Raw genomic sequence first — 24,452 nt, 5'->3', positions numbered from 1 at the left:
GACCAGTCTTGGGGTGAGCATCGGTCTGGATTTCTACTGAGGTATATTAAAAGCCAGTGGGAAAAACCCCAACATCAACCACAAACCTATTGAGATTTAAAAAAATACTGAATACAGATTCACAAGAAGATCGTGACCCATGGCAGCAGAGCCTGACCCAGCCTGCAGGGCTCATAATAGTGATTCTCCCCTTTTATTCCTCCCAAAATTGAAAGCAAGGCTGAGTCCTTTTCTTCAGAAGGGAGCCACATTCTGAACTTCCCCTTTTCAAAAAACCCACCTAAATAAAGGAGTGACTAAAAAAGCATTTCTGGATGTATTTCAGCACCTGTGTTTTATAAGAATTGGTAATTTCATGAGCATATACATGGTATATGTTACGGCACAGGAGTACGTAACACAGGTCACTGAAAACATTGGCCTCACAGGGCCTCCAGGCACTTGTTTATCCCACTTGCCATGTTGAGCTCCACTACGTACGAGCCAGTGCTTGACATCCACTGACACTTTAACAAATTTTCCTTGTGATTTCCTAAAGCAAGGGTTAGGTAAACTCAGTGTTGGCAGAAAATGCCGGACAGCAAACAAGGACGGTGCGGGTCTCTGGTTCAGCAGCAGAAGATGCAGAGGATCAGCACGGCACGGCCATCTTCCATGCGTTTTTACTTGCATCCCTGCTGTGGTTTAACCTGGGAAACCATTTCTGAAGAGCAGAAAGTAGCCCGCTCCTTTGCCTACCGAGCCATCAGTAAAAGGGGCCAGTTAGCACCAGTGAGTGACGTGTGCATCCCTCTGCTATTGACTTCGGTACTTTCCCTACTGCCCACTTACAACTTTTGGGCATAGATATGTAAATAGGTCAAACAGGACAAGTGAAAGTCTTTGCCTACATTTTGATATGAAAACTAGTCAAATTCTCTGCAGGCTGTCAGTAATCCTCCATGTCAGTCTTATAACATATGTGGTTCCCTTAATTTTCAAGAGGAGAAGATGATATACCTCAGGGATACCACATGAAGCCCACCAAGCTCCAACATCACTGTGTCAAACGGGTCCTTGAGCAATAACAACCTTTGAAGAGATTAAGAGAAAGTTTCCCAGCTTTCGGCTGTAGCTCCAGGGTTTAGGACTTACATAACTCGTGAAAATCCTCTCTTCGGGCCTGATGTGTCTCTGGATTTCACATTCGTTTGGCTGAAGGACTGTGATCCCATCATCAGAAAAGACATAGAACATATTCCCAACACTCAGGCCTTGAAGGGGGATAAAGCAAAAGGAGTAGGATTTTTTTTTTTTGGCATGTATCCATGGCTGTTTTAAAGAACTCTCCCTCCTCCCCCAACAAACAAAATCTGCCTTACATAAAAGTTGGTCATTTGGATGCAGTCGGTGCATTCACAAAATCAAACTTCATGTCACAACAAGGGCTTCAAGGAGTGAAGAGGTACAGACACATTCAAAAATGCATTGCCTTGGTGGCAGCGGTTGTACGCTAGTGACTATGTTCAGGTCTCGCGCATATGTACTGAAGTGGGATCTGATGACAAGAAGCACCCTGTATTGCATTGTTATCTCCCTCAGATTATGACTTTGTTTTTTCTATGATTTCATTAAAAATAGCTTGCTAATAATTTGAGAACTGAGAGAGAAGCTTTAGTTAAAATTAATCTGAAGGTGGTCCTGTTACAGGTAACTTGACTTCTTGGAACTGTGATGCAAAACGGAAGTGCTTAACATCTGTTCCATGAATGAAAATGTATATATTTCTCTATTTTCTTAAACTATCTGGATGAACTAACTACAGCCACCAAAGCAAATACATTTTTGAAATCTTGCAAACTGTAATTCACAAATGTGGAGTAGTTCAGCATCGCAATAGCACTCATTTTTCCAACTGGGGCATTCCAGGAGATTTGGAAAATTGTCTGTCTGTCATTGCTTTGCTGTTAGGAGATCGTATTTTATCATTTCTGTCACGCAGAAATGCCTTAAACCACCAATAATTTAGTTGTTCTTCAGCTACATGCAATTGCAGTAATGAGCATCTTTAAGAAATGGTCAGGATCTTTTCAAACACTCTAGTTAGAAAGACCCGAGCATCATTTCATCTTTTTCATACCACCACCAGTAAGTGTTTGCAATGACCACTGTCACCCCCAGTAAAGTTGATAGTGTACTTATCTGCCAACAATATGGTGATAATTTGTAATTTCTAATTAATTACATTTTACCCATGGAGAAATAAGGCCCTGGTTCTACAGATCTGAACAACGTTCAGCATTGCAATTCCCTTGGCTGGTCCTGTGGTGGCACCTCTGAACACTGCTCACATCTACAGAGTGTCTCATCTCTTAAGTGTTTGCAGGATTGAGGTCTAAATCATCATAGGAAAACAGTACAAACCTGTATAATTTGGACAAATGCCTTTTTGGAAAGTTTTGTAAAAGACATGGTATTTAGTAAGGCTAGAAGGGGGGGTTTGGTGCTAAACTCCCCTCTTTTTATTGCCAAATAAGTGGCTTTAGAGTACAACGTCTCAGCATGTGGTGTTTGCTGTACTGACCCTGTTCAAGTTGAGTCTCTCTAAACCATACCACAGAAATACCCCAGTTAGGGCATCAGGCGGGTACCGGAGCCGTGATCCTTAAATGTGATGCCACAGTGAGGGATCATGCATGTACAAAAAAGCTACTGAACTTCCATCAAGAACTAATTTATCTTTATGGGCTAAAGGCTAATTTTTTTCCGAGTATATTGTTGAAACATTTCATTCGGGCACTTTGGACCAAAATCTGCGCTCACAGCAGGCACGCAACTCCCACCTGCTTCAGTGGGATTTGAGTGAATACATCAGAGGGCAGAATTTGACCCTGGCTGCAATGAGTGCACATATTTTCATGAATAAAGGATTTTAATCCTAAGAAGTGGAAACAGGCAGGCAACAAATTATGACCATTGTGAAGATGCTTATTATTATTTTCATGCACGACAGTAGCGTGATTTTGTCTGATGATCCTATTACAATGAGTGTGTATTTTAGAACTAAGGTGTTAATTAGTCACAAAAATACTTTGATAATAATTTTACCCCAGTAGGTTTAGAGTTAGTGACTTGGCAAGTCCCATGGCTTATTTTACAGTAAAATGAGTGCAAGTTTTTCTGCTGACGAGTTAAAATACGATACAAATTACTAATAGCATTCAGGTACTCTCTTTTTAAAGAAGTTTACCAATTTAAATACTTGTTCAGAGAGTAATCTCCACACTGATTTTTAGGCAAAGCAGGGTTTTTACTAGACAGACCAGATGTTTTGTTGTGACTTACAAAGTATTTGCCAAGTCTTCATTGGAGTACATCTCTAAGCAATCTCATGGACATCGGTAAAACAGACTCCTCTCTTGACTGTACTGCTGCAACTCCTTGTTCTGGGGAATTATTTCAGTACAGAGGTGGGCAATGGCGAATTTTGCTCAGTTGCGTTATTTATACTAGTGAGGCAGGTACTAGATTGGGAACTGGGGGACTAATGAGGAGGGGTTTTCTTTTTTCCCCTATTTAATTGAATGCATTTCAGGCTGGATGACACAACTAGTTCAAAAACTAAAGGCTTTATAAAAGGCAACATACCTCATCTGTATAACAAAAACCCTAACATAAAAAAAACGCCATCAAGAATGGGGAGGGCCTCCTAAACATAACGGTTCTTATTTGAACCATTCCAGATGAAGCTGACTCTAACATCTTTATTTTTTAAAAACTTCAGGAGGTCACGTGATGACAACAAGAGTTTTCTTTGTTTGAGGAATACAGTCTCCATCTGAGTGTACGTTTTTATTTCCCTCCTTTGAGATCAAAGGGCAGATTTGTCACTGTGGAATACTCTCCTCTGATCTGATACTCAAATAATTTTCCTCGATTTAATCTAAATGCTTGGAAGTATTTTAGAACTTAAATTTGGTAATAAAAAGGCTTTCAGCTTTTTCAGTGCATACATTCATGTAACTGATGATTGCCTGCTGTCACGATATGCTCCCTTTATCCAGCTATAAAGTAAGCAACACTCACTGCAGAAATGAACACTGGCGTGAAAACAAATCTCTACCTCACATTTGGGCTACTCGTAGTTTTTTCTGTACAAAATCAAAAACCAGTTTGTACACTGAGTAAATATTGCACGTGCTTCCAGTTCCACGTTTAACCGGCTGCTCATGCTATGTGCACTCATTTCTTGAGGTTTTTATTTGTGCACGGTCTGCGAAAGGTTTTGAGAACAGACCGACAGACTGACTTTTAAAATGACCAAATACTTGTGTTAAAACTTTGACTTGAAGCAAAAGCTTGTTCTACACAATATTCTGTCTAGGCATTTTCCCAATAGCTTTAGTTACTACAGACCTTGTGGGCGTGAGGACGTGATCATTTTAAAGGAGCTCAAGTCTACCAATCCATTTGTTAATATTGCTACTTACACTGAAGTTTCCATTTTAATGGAATTGTAAGAATACATTAAAATGTAAAAATAAAAATACCATTCCTCTCTTCCAGCTGTCTCTGTGCCAAGATTTCACATGCTAAAGTATGTTCGATGGATTCTTTGTCTAGAATGAACATGCCGATCAAATACTACAGAACCGCACAGGCAAGGGAATAAACCTGCTCTAAAGATACTGAATTGTTTAGGAACATCAATAGTAAATCTGCTTCTACCGCCCATGTTTTCCCTGTACATTGCTCATACTTTTATTTAAAATGTGCAAGGTTGATAAGCAGTAAGTCCATATTGTTTAGCAGAATTATAAGATGACTTTCTGCAACCAACTTCTTGGTTATTCTTTAAATATTACTATACTTCTACATCTGCTAGGGTTATCCAACGACTTTCTTTAAAAAGGAGCATAAGGGATGCAGTACATAAACAGCCACGTAGCATCACGCAGATGATGCTGGACTGATTAGATGCACTAGAGATTTCACTTCCAAGCAGAAGGGAAATAGCAATTCTTAGTGCCCATGATGCCATTTGCAGGAACGTCAGCAGTAAAGAGACACTTCGTTGCTGTGCACAAGGCACTTGCAGGTAGCGTAGTTGGGAATAAGTGCTGGAGAGCTGTCTTAGGCGGCTGTGCCATGTCTCATGACCTCCAGCTGGCTGCATTTGCTGTGTGTACGCGTCTGCAGCCGACAGCGGGACAACAGGTACGCATCGGGTATTTCCATACCTGGCTGAGGTAGCACTAAGAGCTGGCACTTTTCTTCTGCCCCTAAAATCCTTTGGGCCAAGCCACAGCAATCCAGAAAGCTCCAAGCCAAGAGCATGAAGAACAACTGTCCCTTTGGGTACCTGGCGGCACTACTTATGGACGGGTCTTTGCACCCTCCAAAGGCAGAGTGAGCGGGCAGCCCTCCCTGGAGGAACAACGGGAGGGAGGGAGGGAGGGGGATTTGCCGTGGGACGCGGTCGAGAGCAGTTTGGAAGTGCACAGAGACCTTCCCCACGAGGCTGGAAGGACACCAAGGTCCCAGCTTCCTCATACGCAACTGGCAGATGTAAGAACCGCCTTACACCGGGACTTCAAATCCAAGAACCTTCCTCCAGCGAGGGGATGCCCTGCTCGCAGCCCCCAGGAGCCCGAAGCTGGGAGAGGGTCCCATCCGTGCCCCGGGAGAGGCAGAGCTGCTTGAGAGCTCCCTGGGCCTTTGCACAATGCGTCTTACCGTGCGTTTTGGAAATTATGACAGCACTAGGGCGCACAAAATCAAATAAATTTTCATTTCAAGTGCCTCCATAATATCTTTGAGTCTATTAGCTGTTTAGGATGTGGTTTTTTTTTTCTAATTTGGCTTCCAAGATACACAGATGTTGACCTTGTACAGGGCACACTATAAATTTGATCAAACTAGAGATCTTAACTGCCAATTAAAACAAGGAGAAATGGGGCAACCTTTACCCTGCATCGATTTAAAGGACAGACGGAAGGAAAACCTGTTGTGGTTTTTTTTTTTGCCTAACAGTCAAAACCACAATTTTTGTTGCTCACCTAGTAAACATCAATACCCGCTATAGAGGAGGAAGAGCTTGAATTGCTTGCTTAAAAATGCAGTGTATTGAATTTATGTCTTACTTGTTCAATTATGGTAATTTGGGAGCACTTCTGACACTTGTGCAATTGTTAATGCAGCTTGAGAATCTCAGGCTACTCACATCGGTGACAGTTTATTTAAAATTCACATTTTTACATATTTTATGATCATCTATTATTTCATAGTGGAAAAATGTAAGAAGTTATAGGTACAATTTATATTACAAGAGTGACATCTCTCATTTGAATAGTTTAGCTTTTAAATGTCTGATCTGTATTTAATCTGGTAACTGTGAAAGTTGATAGAGTTAGTGGCAAGTCAGTGGAGAATGGCCCATCATGGAATTATTAAAGCAGACAAGCACATTATCACTACGACAAAAGAACTTTACTGCAGTACCTTCCTCTCGCCACAGTATGTTTGCAACTGCAGCATCAGAAAATTGGGAAAGCCAGAAAATAATCAGGAAAAGAAAAAAAACAACAAAACAATGTCAAAATTTTCATTGTAGCAAGTAACTGAATTAATACTCTTGTTTACATGAACTGTTTAATTTGTGAAAACTTTGTAACATTCATTCAAATAAAATATCAGGAAAGATAGATAGTTCTAAATACATTTGCTCCTTCCAGAGACAATTCTGAAACTTTGACAGGGGAAAAATCCTCCCTGAAATGAAGCCAACTTTAGCCTGTGCAAAGATCAAAGTCTTACTAAAGAGAAGATGTTACCTTCAAATGTAATTGGAGGCATGGTACAGGCTGCGATTTTCTGTACATGTTCAATAAGGAAACATGACATCTTTCAGAAGCCTGAGTCTGGCAGTTACAGCAGCTACGCTCTTTGCTGCATTTCTTCTTGGAATTTCTTGCAACTACATTCTCTTTCAGGATTCAAATACTCTTTGAAAGTAAATCTGCATTTGAATTTCTGTTTAAGATACATCCAATTATTTCTCAAGATACTGCAATTTCCCTTGCTCAAGTATTCAAGGGAGAACGACCGATATTAACAAGAGTACATAAATCTATCTAACGAGGAATAGAATATATTTTCCAAAGAATCACCATGAGAGCACATATTTATGGCTAACTTCGTTTTCAATTCTTGCTCTATATTAACAGCCAGAAAAGCAGCAAAAATCCCATTTGCACCTAGCCTTTTAGTATCACCATAAACCCAGGCAATCTCCCAAGTAGTTAAGATAGCAGAATTAGGAAGGATCAGGCCTCTGGGAGCTTTTCCACTGGGGCAACTAATCACCTCCTTCATTAATTGTGTTTCGGGGACAGTGCGGTCAAGATAACACTGCTGCACTCCTACGGGAGACATGTAGCTAAGAGTGGCTGGGAGAGTATTTGTCTTTGAAGTGGAAGATATTTTCACGCCAAGGGAAACCTATTTTGCTAGCTAGGTAAAATAAATAATTCAATCAGAACATTTTTCAAGCATCTAAATATTTGAGAACTTTGACTCATAACTGGCTTTAAAAGAAGAAATCTTGTACAGAAATCAATGAAATTTATTTTCTGAAACCGCATATAATTCAATAAAATATGAGGTGTCGGATTCTCTGATATCTAAAACTATTGCAAATTTGTTACTTTAATAAAGATGTTACCCGTACCACACCCAGTACACTCGGCACATGAAAGGCACCATCGTCCTGGATGAGGAGATTTTACCTTCCCCACGTGATTCCTTCCCCAAACAGGATAAAATCCTCTGATCAAAGCACAGACAAAATTGTCATTGCCTTACAAGTAAGAGTCCAACATTCCGCATGCAATGGACTGAACTATTAAACTGCATGTATACCATTACATTTAAATACTCTTTAAAGAAATAAATACATGGAAAGTTAAGCTTACGGGTCTTTCTGGCCGAATCTTCTATGAAAAGTGAAGATATGTCCTCATCCACTCCCACCTCATTTTTAGCAATGCAGGTATAGGCACCAGTGTCTTCATATCGAACGCTACTGATATGAAGTTCACTTCCATTTGCTGTAAGAAAGACACCCATAAACAGTGTTCCTCACCGCTGTTAATTGTTTTTACTGCCCTTAAACGTCTTCCATTGCCACAGCCTCCCGGTGACAGCACAACAGCGTGGGTTCACCGTGCAACGTTTCCCTGTACAGAACTAGAAGTATTTGGGGGACTCTCATGAGAGCTGATGTTTTGCTTCTTTCCATTAGCACATACACACTCTGCATCAGAAATGAACAAAGACCAATCCCAAGTGCAAACAATAAATTACATTTCATTTATTTCTTCTTGTTAAGAAAAAAAGAAAAAAGCTTTAGCTTTAGTGGAGAAAAATTAACTTCAATTTTGCAAACCGTTTTTCATCAGATCACCAAAACCTTGGGTTTGGGAGGGGTGTCTCTACAGTTTCTCCTATCGTTTTGCTTTCTGGAGTGGGACTGTTGCCTAAAAGCTTTGGAAGATTTTGAGATACCGCACCCAACCATGCAGGGATATCTGTGTTCCCAACACCGGTCAAGGGTTGCAATACACCACAGCCAGACTGTGGGGTGTGTGCGTAGGTTTTTAATATTTTTACACAGCAAATTGCAAATAAATATTTTTGCCTTCCAATGTGTCTGTTGGACCCTCGTTTGAACAAGGACCAACAGGAGTCAAGAGGCTGATTCCCTCTGCAGAGGTGGGTGTGAAACGGCAGGTGAACCACAGCCTGATTCTCAGCTGACTTGCAACCAACGTAGTGCTTATACCTGAACAAATAATTTAATGCATTTCTCTTCTGATTTGCACTGCTTTACACAAGAGGCGAGGCAGTGGAGAACCAGACATGCTGCCTTTTAACAGAACACCGTTACCACTTATATCAATCGATACTGTATTTCCCAAGAAATTCACAGGAGAAAGAGATAAAAAGAAAGAACAGCTGTTTTGTAACACGATTTCCAACAACGGTGGCTTAGCGAAAGTACAAGAACTTCTAGTTTAAAGTGCAAAATAATCCTCCTTAATCCCCGTCTACAATACTTTAATGAATCAAAATTCTGTTCTTACCTAGAAGTGTTAGTTGTTTGGATAGTTTTGGCATGATATCAATGCCGTTCTTTAGCCAGGTAATTCGAGGATTAGGGATGCCTTCGGCGTGACATTTGAGGCTTGCCGACACGCCAGGCTCTTGCGCCTGCGTTTCAGGGTAGACGCGGATCACTGGTGGCACTGCGGAAAACAAGGAATTGGCGACTTTAAACTCACCCGCCGGGTGCCACCCCTTGTCGGCGGCTCAAGAGCCTTCACACGGTGCTGCACAAGAGCTCTGACCTGAGAACTGGGGAGATGAGCAACATTCTGGCTTTCAGTGCAAGCTACGGCTCAACTTTGGGGGCAGAAAATAGAAAATAAGAATAGAAAAGAGTAAACTAGTAAACCACGGCCAGGGAACAACCTCAATATCTGTTTTTGTATTTAGACTGTTCTTGCTTGTTCTTGCTTTCTTTCATTAAGCGACTGACTGAACTTAAGTAAAGTTGGATTAAAACCTAAGGTGGGTAACTCACGTATTTAAAATTAAAGTCTGAAACTTCACTGAAACTAGTAAGGAAGGAATCGGAGTTCTTGCCTATTAGAAGTAGCATATTATTCAACATTTTAAGTAAATATCCATCAGGAAATAGCCTGTACATTCACTACCTGTCATTCTGAACCAATAAAGTGCTTATAAATTACTTCTCTTTTTTTCTGAGGCTTTCAAAACGTGACTTACCTTGTTTCAGGAAGGCCCCTCTGAATTATTTAATATACTCAATTGGCAGGACTACTAATTATATCACAGACAAGTTCATTGATTTTCAATCATGTTGCCTTCATTGCTCAAATCAACAAGGCTTATCATCACCCATTAACTATTTCTTAACAATTTACTCACAGACTTTAAAGACAATATTGCAACAGCAGTGAAAAGTATCAGTGGGACCCTTCTTCCTTTCACCTCAAGGGACATAATAAAAGGAAAAGTGAGGATGTGGCATACCATGGCTGACGGTATTTGAAGGCTGGTCATGGACCGCTGTGTTTTATAATCAAGCGGTCAACTTCTCTACCTGATCAGATTTTGGAACTCATGATGTTGAAAGGTGTACAGTTTCGTAAAGCCCCAGGCAGAGACAGATGTGGATGTGATACGTGGGGGCCCAACTTCTTCCTCAAGACAAATGAATAACCTCGCTGGCAGTAGCGGAAGATTAAGGAAAATTTGTGGGTTTTTTTAAAGAAAGCCTGAATGAGTTAACAACAAACTTCTACTGGAAATCACTGGCTTAAAGTACCTCACTCACTGCTGTGTTCTTATATAGTCCATCATTAGGCTCCAGGATGGCAAAATTAAATTGTCTTAACAGTTGCTTTAGAATAAAATGAAATCTGTGTTTGCAGCTTGCTACGTGTCTACATATCCATATGGGGATAATTTAAATAATTACATTCACTAGCATACACTTTCCATCTTTTTATTTCTATTTTTTAATGGGCCTTACCAGAGAGAGATGTATTTTACTTCTGTCTTACCTACCAGCTGCCAAGTATTAACCAGAGCTGAGTCATCAGCTTGGAAGGAAATCAGCCACGACAGAAAGCCCTCAAGTCTACTTGTTTTTTATAGCTTTAAAAGTGAGAGATTGTTCAAGTGTAATCTGAGAGGAAATGCCTAGGGGCAACTGAGGAGACACAAAAATGGGGACTTCTAGCAAAGGAAAGGCTTTAAAATCCTCCTCTGCACTGGACGTGTGGGCTTAATGCCTCATCTTCTATTTCCTTTACTTGAGAAGAAAAGAAAATGTGTTGTAAGATGCGGGGCAGCGAGTAAAACACCATCCAAGAGCTTTTTAATCAGGAGGTTACCAAAAAGACAAGATTTGTTTTATGAAATTGAGTTTTCAAATTCTAAATAAAAGCATTTACTAGCCTTTTATCTTCTCTTCCTCCCATTACTGTCGGGGTTGCAGCTCCTCCTGGCTTCAGGAGGTGCCAGATCAAGCGGAAGGCAAGCGAAGGAAGCGATCTGCTGTTAGAAATGGCTGGCAGTTGTCAGAGCCATCCCTGCGTTTCTTTAAGAGACAGTGCCCAAGCAATTCAGGGGAATAAGACTGAGAGTCAGGAGCTTCTCATTCTGTCTGCACCTTGGAAAATTAATTTAAATTTCTCTGAGTCAGTGTCTCCAGGCACGATAGGATAAAGACAGTAATTTTTGCCCACTTTGACAGAATTTTACGAAGGTCCTGCACTCAATGCTTGTCTCACCTATGATTTGCTTGCTGCTAGTAACACTTTTAGAATGAAGTGATTTAGGAACTGAGGTCCACTGAAAGCCTACGTGATTTATTAAGACTCATAGATGAGAGGTGGTTTGTCTCCTACAAATGCATAGGAAAAACCACTTCCAACACCCAAGGAAGTCAGATGCCCAAATGCTGGTGAAGTCAACTGACAGTTAGTACCTCATGTCCCCAGGTACTTTCCCAATTCTCCAGATGGCACAACCCGCCTCTTCCAGTCCACCACCAATGCTGACCCCCTCTGCCTGGTGCTTTGCCTGCCCCAGCCTCTTGCAGACACACTTGGGTGCCCGTGCTTGCAGCCAGCTACACAAAAACCAGCTCTGGAGCAAAGCCTGCGAGGTGCCGTGCCCCGTGCAGAGCTCTGCCCCTGCCAGGATACGGCCTCCTGCCCGCGCCTGCCCGGCTCCGGGTGAGATGGAGACGCCCCAGGTGGGCTCAAGCCCTTCTCCAACATATCCCAAATGGCCAAAGGCACCAGAGCAAATTTTGCTCCAAGCCTAGTGGTTTTTTCTCACCCACCGGCTCTTAAAGGAGATAGAGGCCATCCCAGACATCACCTATTTAATGCTCTCAAAACCAGCGTGGGTTGATATTTTCTTGTAATGGTTTGCTTTAGGCTTTCCTCTTCAGATGGGCACTCAGGTCAGCACTCCCGACGACTGCCACAACGATCACACTCCCTAGAAACAGGGCACTCCTTCGCAAAGCAGAGCTTCCTTGCATTGCTCAGGTTTTTTTTGCCTCGCACCATGTTAGTAATCCACACATTTCACCTGCAGAGCTGAGAACACAATAGATTTATACTGCAGAAGGTAGCTCAGGGGTCCTAGACGCTGAATCAATGTTCTGCATGAAAATTAGCTTAACTTGAAATTATAGCAAGGTGTCTCTTCAAGAGTGATTAATAAGGAAACGGCTTGTTTTCACCTACAAAAATATGTGTTGCACCTCCACTCCTGCTCTCTTATCATTTTCCTGCTCCTTCCATTTTTAAACTTTTTATTTCTTCTCCCCTGTCTTACATAATTCATTGGACAAGTAAATTATTGCATGCAACTGCCTTGTGATAACAGCAAACTGCAGAATGCATTTTTATTGTCCTTGCTACAAATTAATACATTCCAAGTAAGCACATTTTACTTTAAACTTGCAAAGATTTCAGCTCCAGACTTTGGAATATATGGATTATCCTTTGCTATTTCCCTTGGTGAATATATATCATTGCTAACCATTACTGTGTCTGCAGCCAAGGGTAATATAAAAATGCTATTATCTTAAGCAAAGTAGGAAAAAAGAGACATTCAAACAAGTACGAGATTGGGTAGATTGCCTACTACTGCATACTGAGTAGTACCTTACTTGTGAGCAGACCAATTCATTACAATAAAACAGCTCAGGTGATAAAGCACACAATGAGCACAGATGGCGGCATCAAGCACCCCAAATATGCATTGCTGCTATAGGATGTATATACCCCAGAGCTTAGTAAAAATTAACAGATTAATCATTTACTTGAGATGTTTTAATCTTCCCATTTATGATTTGAAAGGAGTTTGCAGCACTGTATGTTTTCTTTTGAAAGAACACATTAACAAACCATCCGTGTTTAAAACATCTCTCTGTTACTGGAAAATTTGTCCTATTGGACCCTTATAATTGGGCTGAGGACCGAATGGCTTTTTAAAACTGTTTTCAAGGAATACAATATTCTGATTTATGCTGATGTTTTCCAGAGTGCAAGGACCAAGGAAAATGATGCCCTGCACTCAGCAGTCTCTTGATTTGCAAACTATCAATTTTCATAGTTGATTACAATTTTATGAGATTCTTTATCCTCAGCAACTCTTTTTCCTCTTGAAAGTGATAAATTGCTTTCCCTCCCTACAGTTAGTGTATGCTGTACACATTTCCCAAGCAATATCCATACGTAGGAGAGAACATAATTTTCCTACTGTTCTTGGCGTGTCCTGATCAAAGATACCAGCACGCAAGATGAATTTTTCATTCTTAAACTTTGTGCTGCCTTTCAGCGCTTTCTTTTCTTCCAAAGACATTAAGGGCCAGCTGTATAAATACACTGACTTCAATTCTACCACTGCTGTGAATCCTACGATCAATGAGCTCAACCCAAACCTCCCCCATCAGATGTCACAAGTAGGCTGCATTTCACATATGTGCTTTATGCTTCTTGCTGGCCAGATGTGAGCCAGCGGTTTGGGGCATTCATCTGGTGGTCTTCACATTTTCTGCCTAAGAGGATTCTCATTTCTGCTTGTCAAAATGAGCATCTGGATCTGCCCATGTTATTTGTGGCATCCTGAACGAGCTGATACAAAGGGAAGCACTGCACGGCATTCAGCAGCTGAGCAAAACAAACCTGCTTTTCCCCTTCAGAAAGGCTGCTTTGGAGAGGACCTTTAGGCAAGTCTAGACTGTGCAACGCCTGATGCCGAGTCAGACAACGTGGGGTTGCTTTTAGCCTGGTTAAAGAGCCCAAGCGCAGCGCTGCACGCACGTGGCTGCCTTGTGTGGCACAGGTACGGCAACCAGCATCGGTAAGGACGCTGCTTGCCTGCCGTGGACAAGCGTGTGCCTGTCTTCCAGCAGGATTTGACCGCGACAAAGTGAATTTACTTTCCTTCGGCAAGAAAAGGAACAACCATGACAACATAATGGGATGAAAGCAAGGCTTTCTATGGGTAAACTTTTGATAAATTTGATTAGTTTGTAATATATTCAATTAGAGCTCTGAATCTCAGAAACTTTTAATTTTGTCAAAATCGGGCTCCAAGCTTTCTATTTAAGTTTATATTTCCTAATTTTCTGTATCACCTAATCAATGAGCTGTTACAAGCTAGTGCTACGTTCTAAAAAGAGACAAAGGAGAAAGCAAGATAAAAAGAACATAATATGTTGGATAAAAGCCTATGAAGACAGTGCATGGAACTAGGCTCAGATTCTTTTAAGAAGAAAAAGGCAATAAAAGGGAAGTATTTTGTAAGCTGGACTGATGGGCCTCAGCGGGAACAGTAAGCCAGGGCCCAGGTGGTACAAAAAGGATCAAAGGACACTGGCAGAGTTAGTACAGCTTTAAAAGCACTGAACTAACTGAAACGCGGTCTAAAAGTTGGGACCTGCCTGTACAGACACAGTGAGCTTGGGAAGGGCTGGAGATACATCTTTTTACTTCCAATTGATTCTTCTTTCTCTACTCTTTCCCAACAGAGAAACTTGGAGTTCTCTCTATTAAAAAGGAAAAAAAATCTGATTGTTTTTACAGAATAAAAACCCCCTGTGTTTTTGATGTTAAAAGTGTATCAGTCCCTCCCTGGAGGAGACAGGCGAGCAGATACACCCAAGTTCTGGCTGACTTGGTTCTGTCACATTCTCTTACTCTTTTAGTCTAATACAGAAAAGCAACAAAAACCCTCCCATGTTGAAGATGGAGTTTTTAGTTTGATACAGACAGACAGAGACAATCCCCAGTGCTGAACAGTGCCCATCAACTATACTTAGATTCTCGGCATCTTCACTCAATTCAGCTTGGCTCCGTTTCTTCTCTCTACTCCTGTCAAGAGAAATTCCTCAATTTGTCCTTTAAGTTACTAAAAACCGAGAAGGATTTCCTGAGAAGGGCTCTGCCTCGGGAAACCCACCACACATCTGAAGGTAAGCAACACTGTCCCGTCATCGGTGCTGTTGCCCCAACATCAGCTGCTGGAGGAAGCCACGACAGGCAGAAGAGAATTTAGTGATGTGGGCAGTCAGCCAGCCACGTCAAAAACTGCAAAAACCCAGCTTTGCAAAACCTAATGGCTTGCATGGGAATATCAATGCTGTGAGACAAAGATTTCTAGACCCTGCAGTGTTTTCTAGCAAGTCTGGGCTGATACCAGAATGCATGGCATTTTTTGCAGTATTTAGTGACTATACAGCAACATTAAAAAGCCAACATGGATAGTGTTTTTTTTTTTTTGCATAACAGCGTTCTTCTATTAGTAAGAAAAACCACATGCAGCTGTGGTGTGAAACTTCCATTTGAAAAGAAAATGGGATCTTTCAACAACAAGTTAAATCTAAGTGGCAGGCATGAGTATGAAACGAATCAACCCCTCCCCACACTCCATCCAGCTTCCTCTCATTCTGGTTTTAGTTTCAAAGCCTTTGGGCCTCATATTCTCAGTGATGATAAAGTCTACATTGTTGTCTGCCAACTAAACTCCATTCAAGCCTCATAATATATCACATAATATACACGGGATTAAGTTGTTAGCTCGCTTTTCTTTCAACTGCCATTCATCAAACAAATAGTACTTTGAGGAAGGAAACCTATTTTCCCAGCTGCAGCATGCACAATCTAGTTATCCACATTGCTGAGACTTTACTAGCTCAAAAGATGACAAATTATTATGTAGAAACATTAAGTCAGTTTTCATTCAAATCAACTGGATGCTTTGTGCTCTCCTCCAGGTACTCGCTGTGGGCGGGGAACACTTACACACGTCCAGAAGACCTGAGCTGCAGTCAAACCTAAACCCCACGTCCACCACGGCACTTCTTAAAGTGCATAAATATCCCTTTTTAACTGTTTCTCTTCGTGTCAGCCTCTCTCTATCAACCTGCTTTTACCAGTTGAAAGCTCTCCTTTGTAGAGGTCTGTGCACATCTAGAGAAAGACCTAAATCATAATTTTCCTTATAATATGTCCCCTGTAATAAAGTTACTGAATTTTCCTGTAAAATTAAATAGTTTCAAAGCAGAATATGTCAAAATCTACCCATAGTGACCAACGGGTTACCTCGTCTCCTATTCTGGAGATACTGCTGGACATATTAGCACATGTAACTGTGGGTTTAAAGTTGGGCAATGATTTTGCTGCTGGGGAGGTGGATACTCCATGGGCTAGCTCCTCGGTGAAATGCCAGCTTAAGCTAATGCAATTTTAAACTATATCCGACTGACTGAGTTTGAGGTCAGAAGAAAGATAGCAAATGCCTGAATACAAGTTCTGCCAGGAGCAAATGTGGTCCAGGGGACGGAGGTGAGCGAGAATGCTGGAATATGCCCCGTGTGATTCTCTCACCTGTAAAATGGTTTGCCCTCATTTTGCAACCCAGTGGGCCATATCTTTAGCCAATGTAAATAGCCCTCAGCGAACCAAGCCGACTACAAGCAGGTAATAATCTGATATATAGCTGGGAGTTAGAGAGCTAGTTTTAGAAACACGGTGCTGTATTTATTTAAATATCCTGGGCTACTTCATGCAACAGAAATGATTTTCTGAAAGAAGAAATTATTGAAGCAACGCTTCTATTGACAAAAGTAGTAATTAGTCTAAAAGATGCTTTGAAACACTGCTCTTAACTATGGAAATGTTATTGACAGCTTGTTTTACAGTTAGGATACCTGCTGAAGCCCAGGTAATTATATACGTCCCCCCTTGGTACCTATCTTTTTGATTGCCTGCATGATAGCAGGAGCAAGCAAACCCCGAACTGCATTCACTTTTGTACACAGACAATTTGGTGCGTGGCCTTTCACGTCTCTGTGTGAATGAGATTAACACGCAACTTTGCTTACGGGAATGTTTTCATGGATTGTCATATATGCCATTTACTAACCATTCACCTGAAGGATGTGGGTCTGATACAGCTCTTCGTAGCCGTAGGCATGACAGGTGTAATTGCCCATGTGAATAGTTGTTACCTTGGTGATGTAGAGGGAATCATCTTCTCCAAAATCCTGCATGTAACAAAAGACAGGAAAGGTGCCTTATTATTTAGTGAAAATATTTTAAACACCACATGAAGGGAGACTACCTGTTCAGTGGTTTTGATAGCACCGCATCTTGGCAACACATCTTGAATTTTGAACACTAGGTTTTAAAGTTCATAAATCAACACGCAGGGAGAAAATGAGCAGCAATTTAAGAATAAGGCAAAGTAACTCATCTGAGAACATGAACTTTTGTGCTGGTTGCTAACAAGGTGCTCCTTCCACATAAAAAAGATGGCAATCTTCAGCTGTTTAATTTATGGGGGAACTTAATATCTACCCGTTAACCTCAGATGCATAAAATGCTAACTTCTGGGTGGGTTAAGGTTTCCTTTATCTAAGCTGGTTCTCAGAAAATGCACTGTAACCTTGAGACTTGATGAGAAAGAACTGAAACTGTTTGTCACTTATCTCAGACAATATCCTAGGCAAGAGACGAGGAAGAAGACAAAAAGCATTTTCTCAAACTTGTTTTGATCTGTAACTGCTTGACAAGTATCTTTCTTTATCCCTTTCATCTTCCTAGATCTGCTCTTGCATTACTTCAATTTTTGATTATAGATGGGGAGAATATGAGTTAGTAGAGAGGTTTTGGCACTTGAATATGCTGTACAAGTGCCCTGCTTAGGAATTTATTTCAAATTATAGCTAACAGAACCACAGCACTGATGGGTATACGAAGCAGCTTCTCTTGTTACTCCATTAATGTTCAGACTTCTGCAGCTCCAGAATGTTTGTACTTCTAGGCAAACCCAGAAGGATACATTTAAAAAACAGTTCATGAGCTTAAAGAACAATTTTTCTTTAATTAGCTCCATGCGTGAAGCACGCGAAAGTAAACTCTTTGCAGAATTTCACTGCAAAAGTACGGCAAATGCAACTTAGAATCGGGGTGGCACAAACACAGTACAACAGGGTGAGTGTTGAAGAGTGGTTTTACTCCTGAAAACCCTAGGACTTTTTTTCCAAATTTCCACTGTGTGGGTGGAAAGCCCAGCCTGCAGCCAAGGGGTGTACGGGGAAAGCCCCTACACGAAGTCCTGCCCGCTCCCAGCCTTGCCCAGCACGGCCATCCCGAGTGAAATGGAAGCGCAGCACCGTGCTGCGCTGAGGAGGGGAAAAAACTCCCAGCCGGGGTCTTCCAGCACGACTTGATCGGACCTACCGGGGTGGGAGGCATAAAATAGGAAATGCAACTTTGCTCTGCTGGTTGGGAGTCAAGAACTTGGGTCCCAGGTTCTTGGTGAGGGAGAAAGGGAATGGACGCACGGAGGTGCTGACGCCGCTCCCTTTCCCTGCTGCGCCCACGACAGGTCCAACGCTACGTGGAAACATCCTCATCCAAGCTGTTACTGCCAAACCCCCTGCCAGGTGCTCAGAAATCATGAGCAAGAGTTGTTTGATCATTGGATGGGCTGCTTTCTAAACCAAAACCATTTGGGGCTCCTTATAGCTCACTTTTCCTGCCTCTTCAGGGTGCATCTGCTTTACAGTTGCAAGCTTTCCTTTCCAGCCATGACACTTCGAACATTTTTTGAAGGAAGCTGCGATGCTGAGGCAGACTTGCAATGCCAGCTGGCACCCTTAAAGAAAAGCACAAAGTAGCCCATCTCTTGCAGTACGGGATTGATCTGGCACTACTTCTGCTGGCTCTTGAATCTTCTCCAGTAACTTCTGTCTGGCATCAGAGAAATGTCTTCATGCCTCTCCTCTCAGTGGCAGGCCAGCACTGGCAGGGAAGAAGGGAAGTTTGGGACCTTGCCTGGTTTTCAGACATGTTACAAGGCAGATTGAGAGTGAGCACTGAGAAATACAGAGTTTACAGGCAGGACAACAACCCTTCCCAAAGCACAGACCTTGACCTGAGAGAGCACAGATACAACCGCCCTGGTTCTGCTATATGCTGCCTTAAGGCAAATGTACGAACAACTATAAAGAATAACAGTAAATCCACAGATGATCCTGAAATTCATTATCTATAATCAAAAGCATCTCAGCTATTACTGCCACCTTGGGCGTGAGGCAGATTTGGTATCTACCCTATGAGATAAGCTGGTTAAGCCACCCAGTACGTTATTACAAATATCTACTCAAAAATTCCCATTTCGAGCATTTGCCTGTTTTCCGGTCAGCTAGATCTTTCCTGCCGGAAAGCAAAGACACACGAGTAACTGCAAACAGAAAAGATATCAACCCTGTTCAAATGATATTTGCATGACATGCTGGCAGTGGAGGGGACTTAATAACAGTTTTTAAAGTTAATCCCAAAGCAACTCAAATTGAGTTTTGATCAATAAAAGCAGGATGGCTACTTTTATGGAATGATTTATAAGGAGTTGTAGAAAAACAGGACAATAAAATCTTCTCTGTTTTAAGTATGTTGCTTCCTTTAAGATATCTCAGAAAAATATTATAAATGCTCGGTTTGTGCTCTGTAATTGTCTTTTTACGGATGATCTGTTTTTTCCAATGCATACAAATGTATTAATATAAGTAAAGACCCTTGCAAAAACAAACTGATGCAAGATTATAGTATTATTCTTTTCCTCTCCAAATGCATTTTTCTTGTAAAGAGAAGCTTATATTGGTAAAAGCATGGTTTATGACTTTAAAAACTATTTTCTGACTTCGAGCACTTAAAGAAGGTTATCAAAGATGATTTAGGTTAACACCATATCATTTATGTCAGGCATAGAAGGAAATTATCTGCCCTGTATTAGAACTTGCACACACACAGTAAATTCACATAAAACTACAATGTTATTAGGAATGACCAGTATTAGACGTGGGAAGGAAAAAGTGATTACGAAATTTAGGTTCAACACTGAACCTTTTGCTGCTACAAAAAGAATACTGAATTCTCTAACAAATTAATTACGCTTTCTGTGTGTTTACTGCAGCTCACGGTTTCTCCTTGTGTCTCCCTGTGGATATAATTAGTATATTAGGATTGCACACTTACATTTTACATATATGCATACACTCTCACACACAAGCACTTTCTGTGTGTATTTTATAAGGGTATATTTGGAAGTGCCGTAAAATTCCAAGCCCTAGAGCGTTAGGAAATGATAAGTCTTCGATTCCTTAATAGCCTCTAACTACATCTTACACCCATCCCAGCCAGGAGTCCTGCAGCGCAGTGGGAAGCCGTCCCAGGCTGGCAGTGGGCAGCCCTGGTATATTTGGGCTATTTCCCACAGCCCTCATACTGCACTGCCTTTGGGAGCTCCCACGAGCTGCTCGGGTGCTTCTCTTGCTGCTGCCACTGTAGGAACCGGGGTGTAAATTAACACTGACTTAAATTAACTTTAACACGTGCTTAGCTGCTGTTCTGGTTTGCTGGGAAGCGGTCCTCGACAGGGTGTAACACCGTAGCGCTGCACACAATTTTATCAAGCTGAGAAGGAACTGCAGGTCCCTAAGGACTTCTTGCCTCTCAAAAATGTGCATCAGGAAAGCGGGAGCGATTTGAACAAAGGTTCTCAGAAACTGTTTAGCCCAAAACATTTTTAGAGACTCAGGTTCTGAGCTCCATCCCTCCACCCAAACAGACACACGTAAGCTTGCTGGGAGAACTGGCAGGGCAGAGGATGGGGTGGGCAGAGGGAACGGGAAGAATTCACGCTGGAAAAAGGCAGAGGAAACATTTCAGGTGCTTGGACTATTTTTTCAAATGGATCTTGCTTGAAAAGCCAGGTTTCCAAATCACAAGCTTGAAAGCAGTCAGAGGGAACCATAAACATCTATAAAACTGATGTAACGTAATTCTTCTCTCCCTAAAACTATCCCACCTTTAAAAGCAGAGTATCTCAGGGCAGTCCAGGAGTCTCAGCAAGTGCTGCACCCCCCGGGGAGCTGGGACTGCTCCGCTCCTACCCCACTAACGCCCAACGGTGAACTGAAAAGACATTTTTCTGTATCATCCCAAGAAAAAGGACTGGCAGCCAGGAGAAAGGAAAAAAAGTAACTTCTGAGACATGGCTTTCCTCATTTGCCACTGAAGGTGAATTTTCTTGTGAAGAGGAAGAAACAGAAGCGATGAAAATAGAGGCAGAAACCATTCTAGCTCCACAAACTGATGAGCCTTGCATCAAAGTGGCCAGATAAGGAAAGGGTGTTCATCACCTCTGTTTTATGAATTTCATTATAAAATAACATTACACGTTCTGGTAAAAAAAATAATTCAGCAAGCTATGCTTATAATTTCTCATAATTGATAAGGTTGACTAGTGGCAGATGATAAATTGACTTTTCCAGCAGTTTTTCTCATGTTTTCTCTCCCTTTTTTGAATAAAAAGTTCTCTGCCCTTCATGAGCTTCTTTTATGTCTTGCAGTTACCCTTCAAATAAAGGACTGATTAAGTGACCTCAGAATCTGTTTTAACTTTTCAAGATTAAAAAAATATGCCACCCTGCATTTTAAATTGATAACAGCTCAGTAATCTAAAAAATAAAAAAAGTTGCTACTGCACAGAGTCAATTTCAAAAAATAACAAAGCAGATCCTAGAAAATGGATATGTACTTTTTTTTGTATTGTATTTCCTTTCCATCACTACTGATTACCCAAGACATCGGTCTCTCCAAACAGAAGATTTTTCATATTTATTTATCCCATTCCTCCCTTCTAATGCATTCCTTGGTCATGCAATCTGTCGCGGCTTGGAGACACCGTGCTTAGAAATGTGTAAAACATTGCATATTGCTTGTAAATCTCGTTCACATACTGTCTCAAGTGAAATCCAATATGTGACTGTAATGCCACAAATCTCCTGCTCTGACACCCGGGAACGCAGCCGGCGGAGAAGGAGCCCCCGTTAACCCGGGGCTGCCGAGCCGGCGGCCGGGGGCGATGCCGGAGGGTGCGGGGCACTGCCTGCCCGCCTTTTTTACCCATGCCAGATGCTTTTTCATGAAGCTTTCTAACACGTCTTGGGGTTGTTCCAATGCAGAACAGAAACGTATTTAAAATCCTTTAAATTTTTGGCAAGGGTTCTTGTTTTCCAGGAAGTTTCAAGAGGAATTAGCATAGAGTAGAATCAGGCTTATTATTTTTTAGGAGAACTTCCAGTTACTTGAGAGAAAAACCACTGGCCTTATAGCTATAAATAGGAAGAAGGAACAGGGGAAACGAGTCCCGGTGACAGAAACCCCAGATGGTCTCTCCAGCTATCGGCAACTGCTGGCGCATGTCACGCCGCAGTGGGGCACTATGGGGTACACGCTCCCCGATTTTAAACCTACACAGCGATTTTAAACCACCCCAGTTAGATATTGAATGCTCCTAATTTACGTTGGGGGTGAGTCCCAAAGACGGTCGATACCCCCTCACCATGCTGATTTAAAAGTGTTCATCGTAGAAATAACGACAGAGGGAATAAAGCTCCCCGAGTGGTTTCTTCTCTTAGGAGAGTCCCACCGGTTGCTGGGATTTCTTTCTAAATAATAATAATAATTCGCTTCACTTTTAAACCCTTCCCTTTCAGCCCTTTCCACCAAGACCAGCGAAGCTGGGAGCCTTCCCCATGTGGTTTCGCAGCCTACTGACAAAACCAGTCCCGGCACTGGCGCTAGCTGGTGTCACCGGTTTTCTACTAGATGAAGAAAAACACCATCACAGTTTCATAGTAACCAGCACAGCAACGGAAATATATTAACTAGTTCACGTTAAAAAAGCTTGCCTGATCCTCAGAGTCCTAGAAATCTCTCTCTGATAATATTTACAGGATTTTAAAACAAAATGTACCCAAGCATTTAATGAGATTATTATTATGCAAAATCTACAACAATGGCTATCACTTTGAAAATGATTTCTCCTCACTAATCAAATGTCTCTGATCTTTTTTACAATAGATTCATGAGTGATTCATATAAAAATAATAAAAACTAAATTAGTCATGGGCTCTTAAATCACTTTCTTTGGTGCTTTTAATAATTCATTTCCAGAGACAAGCTGAGAACTTATGCTTCATTAATATTATTTGTTCTTGGTTTTACACATGCTATCACTTTAGTAATTTACATGGAGAAAAATTCAGCCTTAAGCAAATGCCAGAAAACTATTGCAAACACAGCCTGATGGGTTATTAATTTATCTTTTCTTGTTTTTCTGCTCAAAGAATTTAGCACAATGTGAGACTTTGCTGGTGAGCCAAAAAAGTTTTTGCCTTGCACATATGGAAATGAACTTTTTAGATAGTTGTACAGGTAGAATATAGGAAAAAATTGATTGCTTCTATATCCTGAGAAACTCAGAGACAACGCAATGAGGAAAATCAATGGTAGGTCTTCCTGCCAGAGCTGTTGGAAGGGAGGAATTAGCATAGTAGGGATTTAGTGAAATGTTTCTATTAATTGGATCTACTGGACATTTCAGAGAAATGCAAAGACCATGACTGAACAGGTAAGTACCAATCTGGGTAGGAAATTATATTCATAAACTCCAACTTTCTCCCTACAGTACAGAGGTAGATAATGGGGATTCATGGATTTTGGTCTGTAATTAAATCACCAGTTGCAACAGTCAGAGCAGGTACGGGAGAGCACAACTGATTCCAGAGTCCTAATTCATCTCATTCTCAATTTTTTTCTAATGCATTTTTTTAAGCGTGCCAGTCTAGTTACCTTAATACTTCACAGCAGATGGGCTCACTCCTTTCTTCTTGCTCATTTTTAGAAGATTCACGCCGCATTCATAGTTATACTTTTCAGCTAGAAAACCCAGACTGAGTACATGCAATTCATCTATAGGAGAGCTGTATCTAACATCTCAGGTTTCTCAACAATTTCACGAGGTATGTGCCCTATATGCCTCTAAAAATGCAAGCAAAACAAAACCACCCCAGAGTATCACCTTACTCCACAAAATCAGGCTGTTTAGGAAGGTGAAGCCTTATACTCCACTGGCTATTTAGGACCAGGTGAACAACTCTATTGTCTCCATGAAGGTATTTCCCCATTTGCAATAATCACCTACAAACGTTGGTCTGTGACCCCAAAATGAGCTATTCTAGTGAAGGCACAAGTTGGATACAAGATCTTCATTACAGCAAAGTGAGAGACTATATATTCTGAAAATACTGCAAGTATTAATTTTCCACTTAACCTCTATTTTAGAGCCTGCAAAGACCTAAGATACTATAAGCACTGTGCAATTTCTTAAACTTTGATTTGAAAGAAAAAACCTTGGCTTTAAACATGCAACTTCCTGTAATTTACTCCCATCGCAGTATTACTGCAGCATCTAGGATGACACAGGGTTTGATAACTTTAACAGCC

General features: G+C 41.3%; 1 protein-coding gene across 1 annotated transcript in view; it reads right to left on the bottom strand.

Annotated features, from left to right (window-relative positions):
* Positions 1 to 24,452, bottom strand: part of FSTL4 (follistatin like 4) — a 239,830-nt gene that overhangs the window by 12,215 nt on the left and 203,163 nt on the right. The window contains exons 8-11 of the mRNA XM_049829813.1: positions 17,020 to 17,140; positions 9,123 to 9,284; positions 7,953 to 8,087; positions 1,135 to 1,253 (exon numbers count right to left, since the gene is read on the bottom strand). Coding sequence (XP_049685770.1) covers positions 1,135 to 1,253; positions 7,953 to 8,087; positions 9,123 to 9,284; positions 17,020 to 17,140 — 537 coding nt within the window. The remainder of the gene's footprint in view (positions 1 to 1,134; positions 1,254 to 7,952; positions 8,088 to 9,122; positions 9,285 to 17,019; positions 17,141 to 24,452) is intronic.

The sequence above is a fragment of the Accipiter gentilis genome, chromosome 26, assembly GCF_929443795.1.
Source record: "Accipiter gentilis chromosome 26, bAccGen1.1, whole genome shotgun sequence".
In the NCBI taxonomy this organism is placed as follows: Eukaryota; Metazoa; Chordata; class Aves; order Accipitriformes; family Accipitridae; genus Astur; species Astur gentilis.
This window is presented reverse-complemented; position numbering and strand designations above follow the sequence as displayed.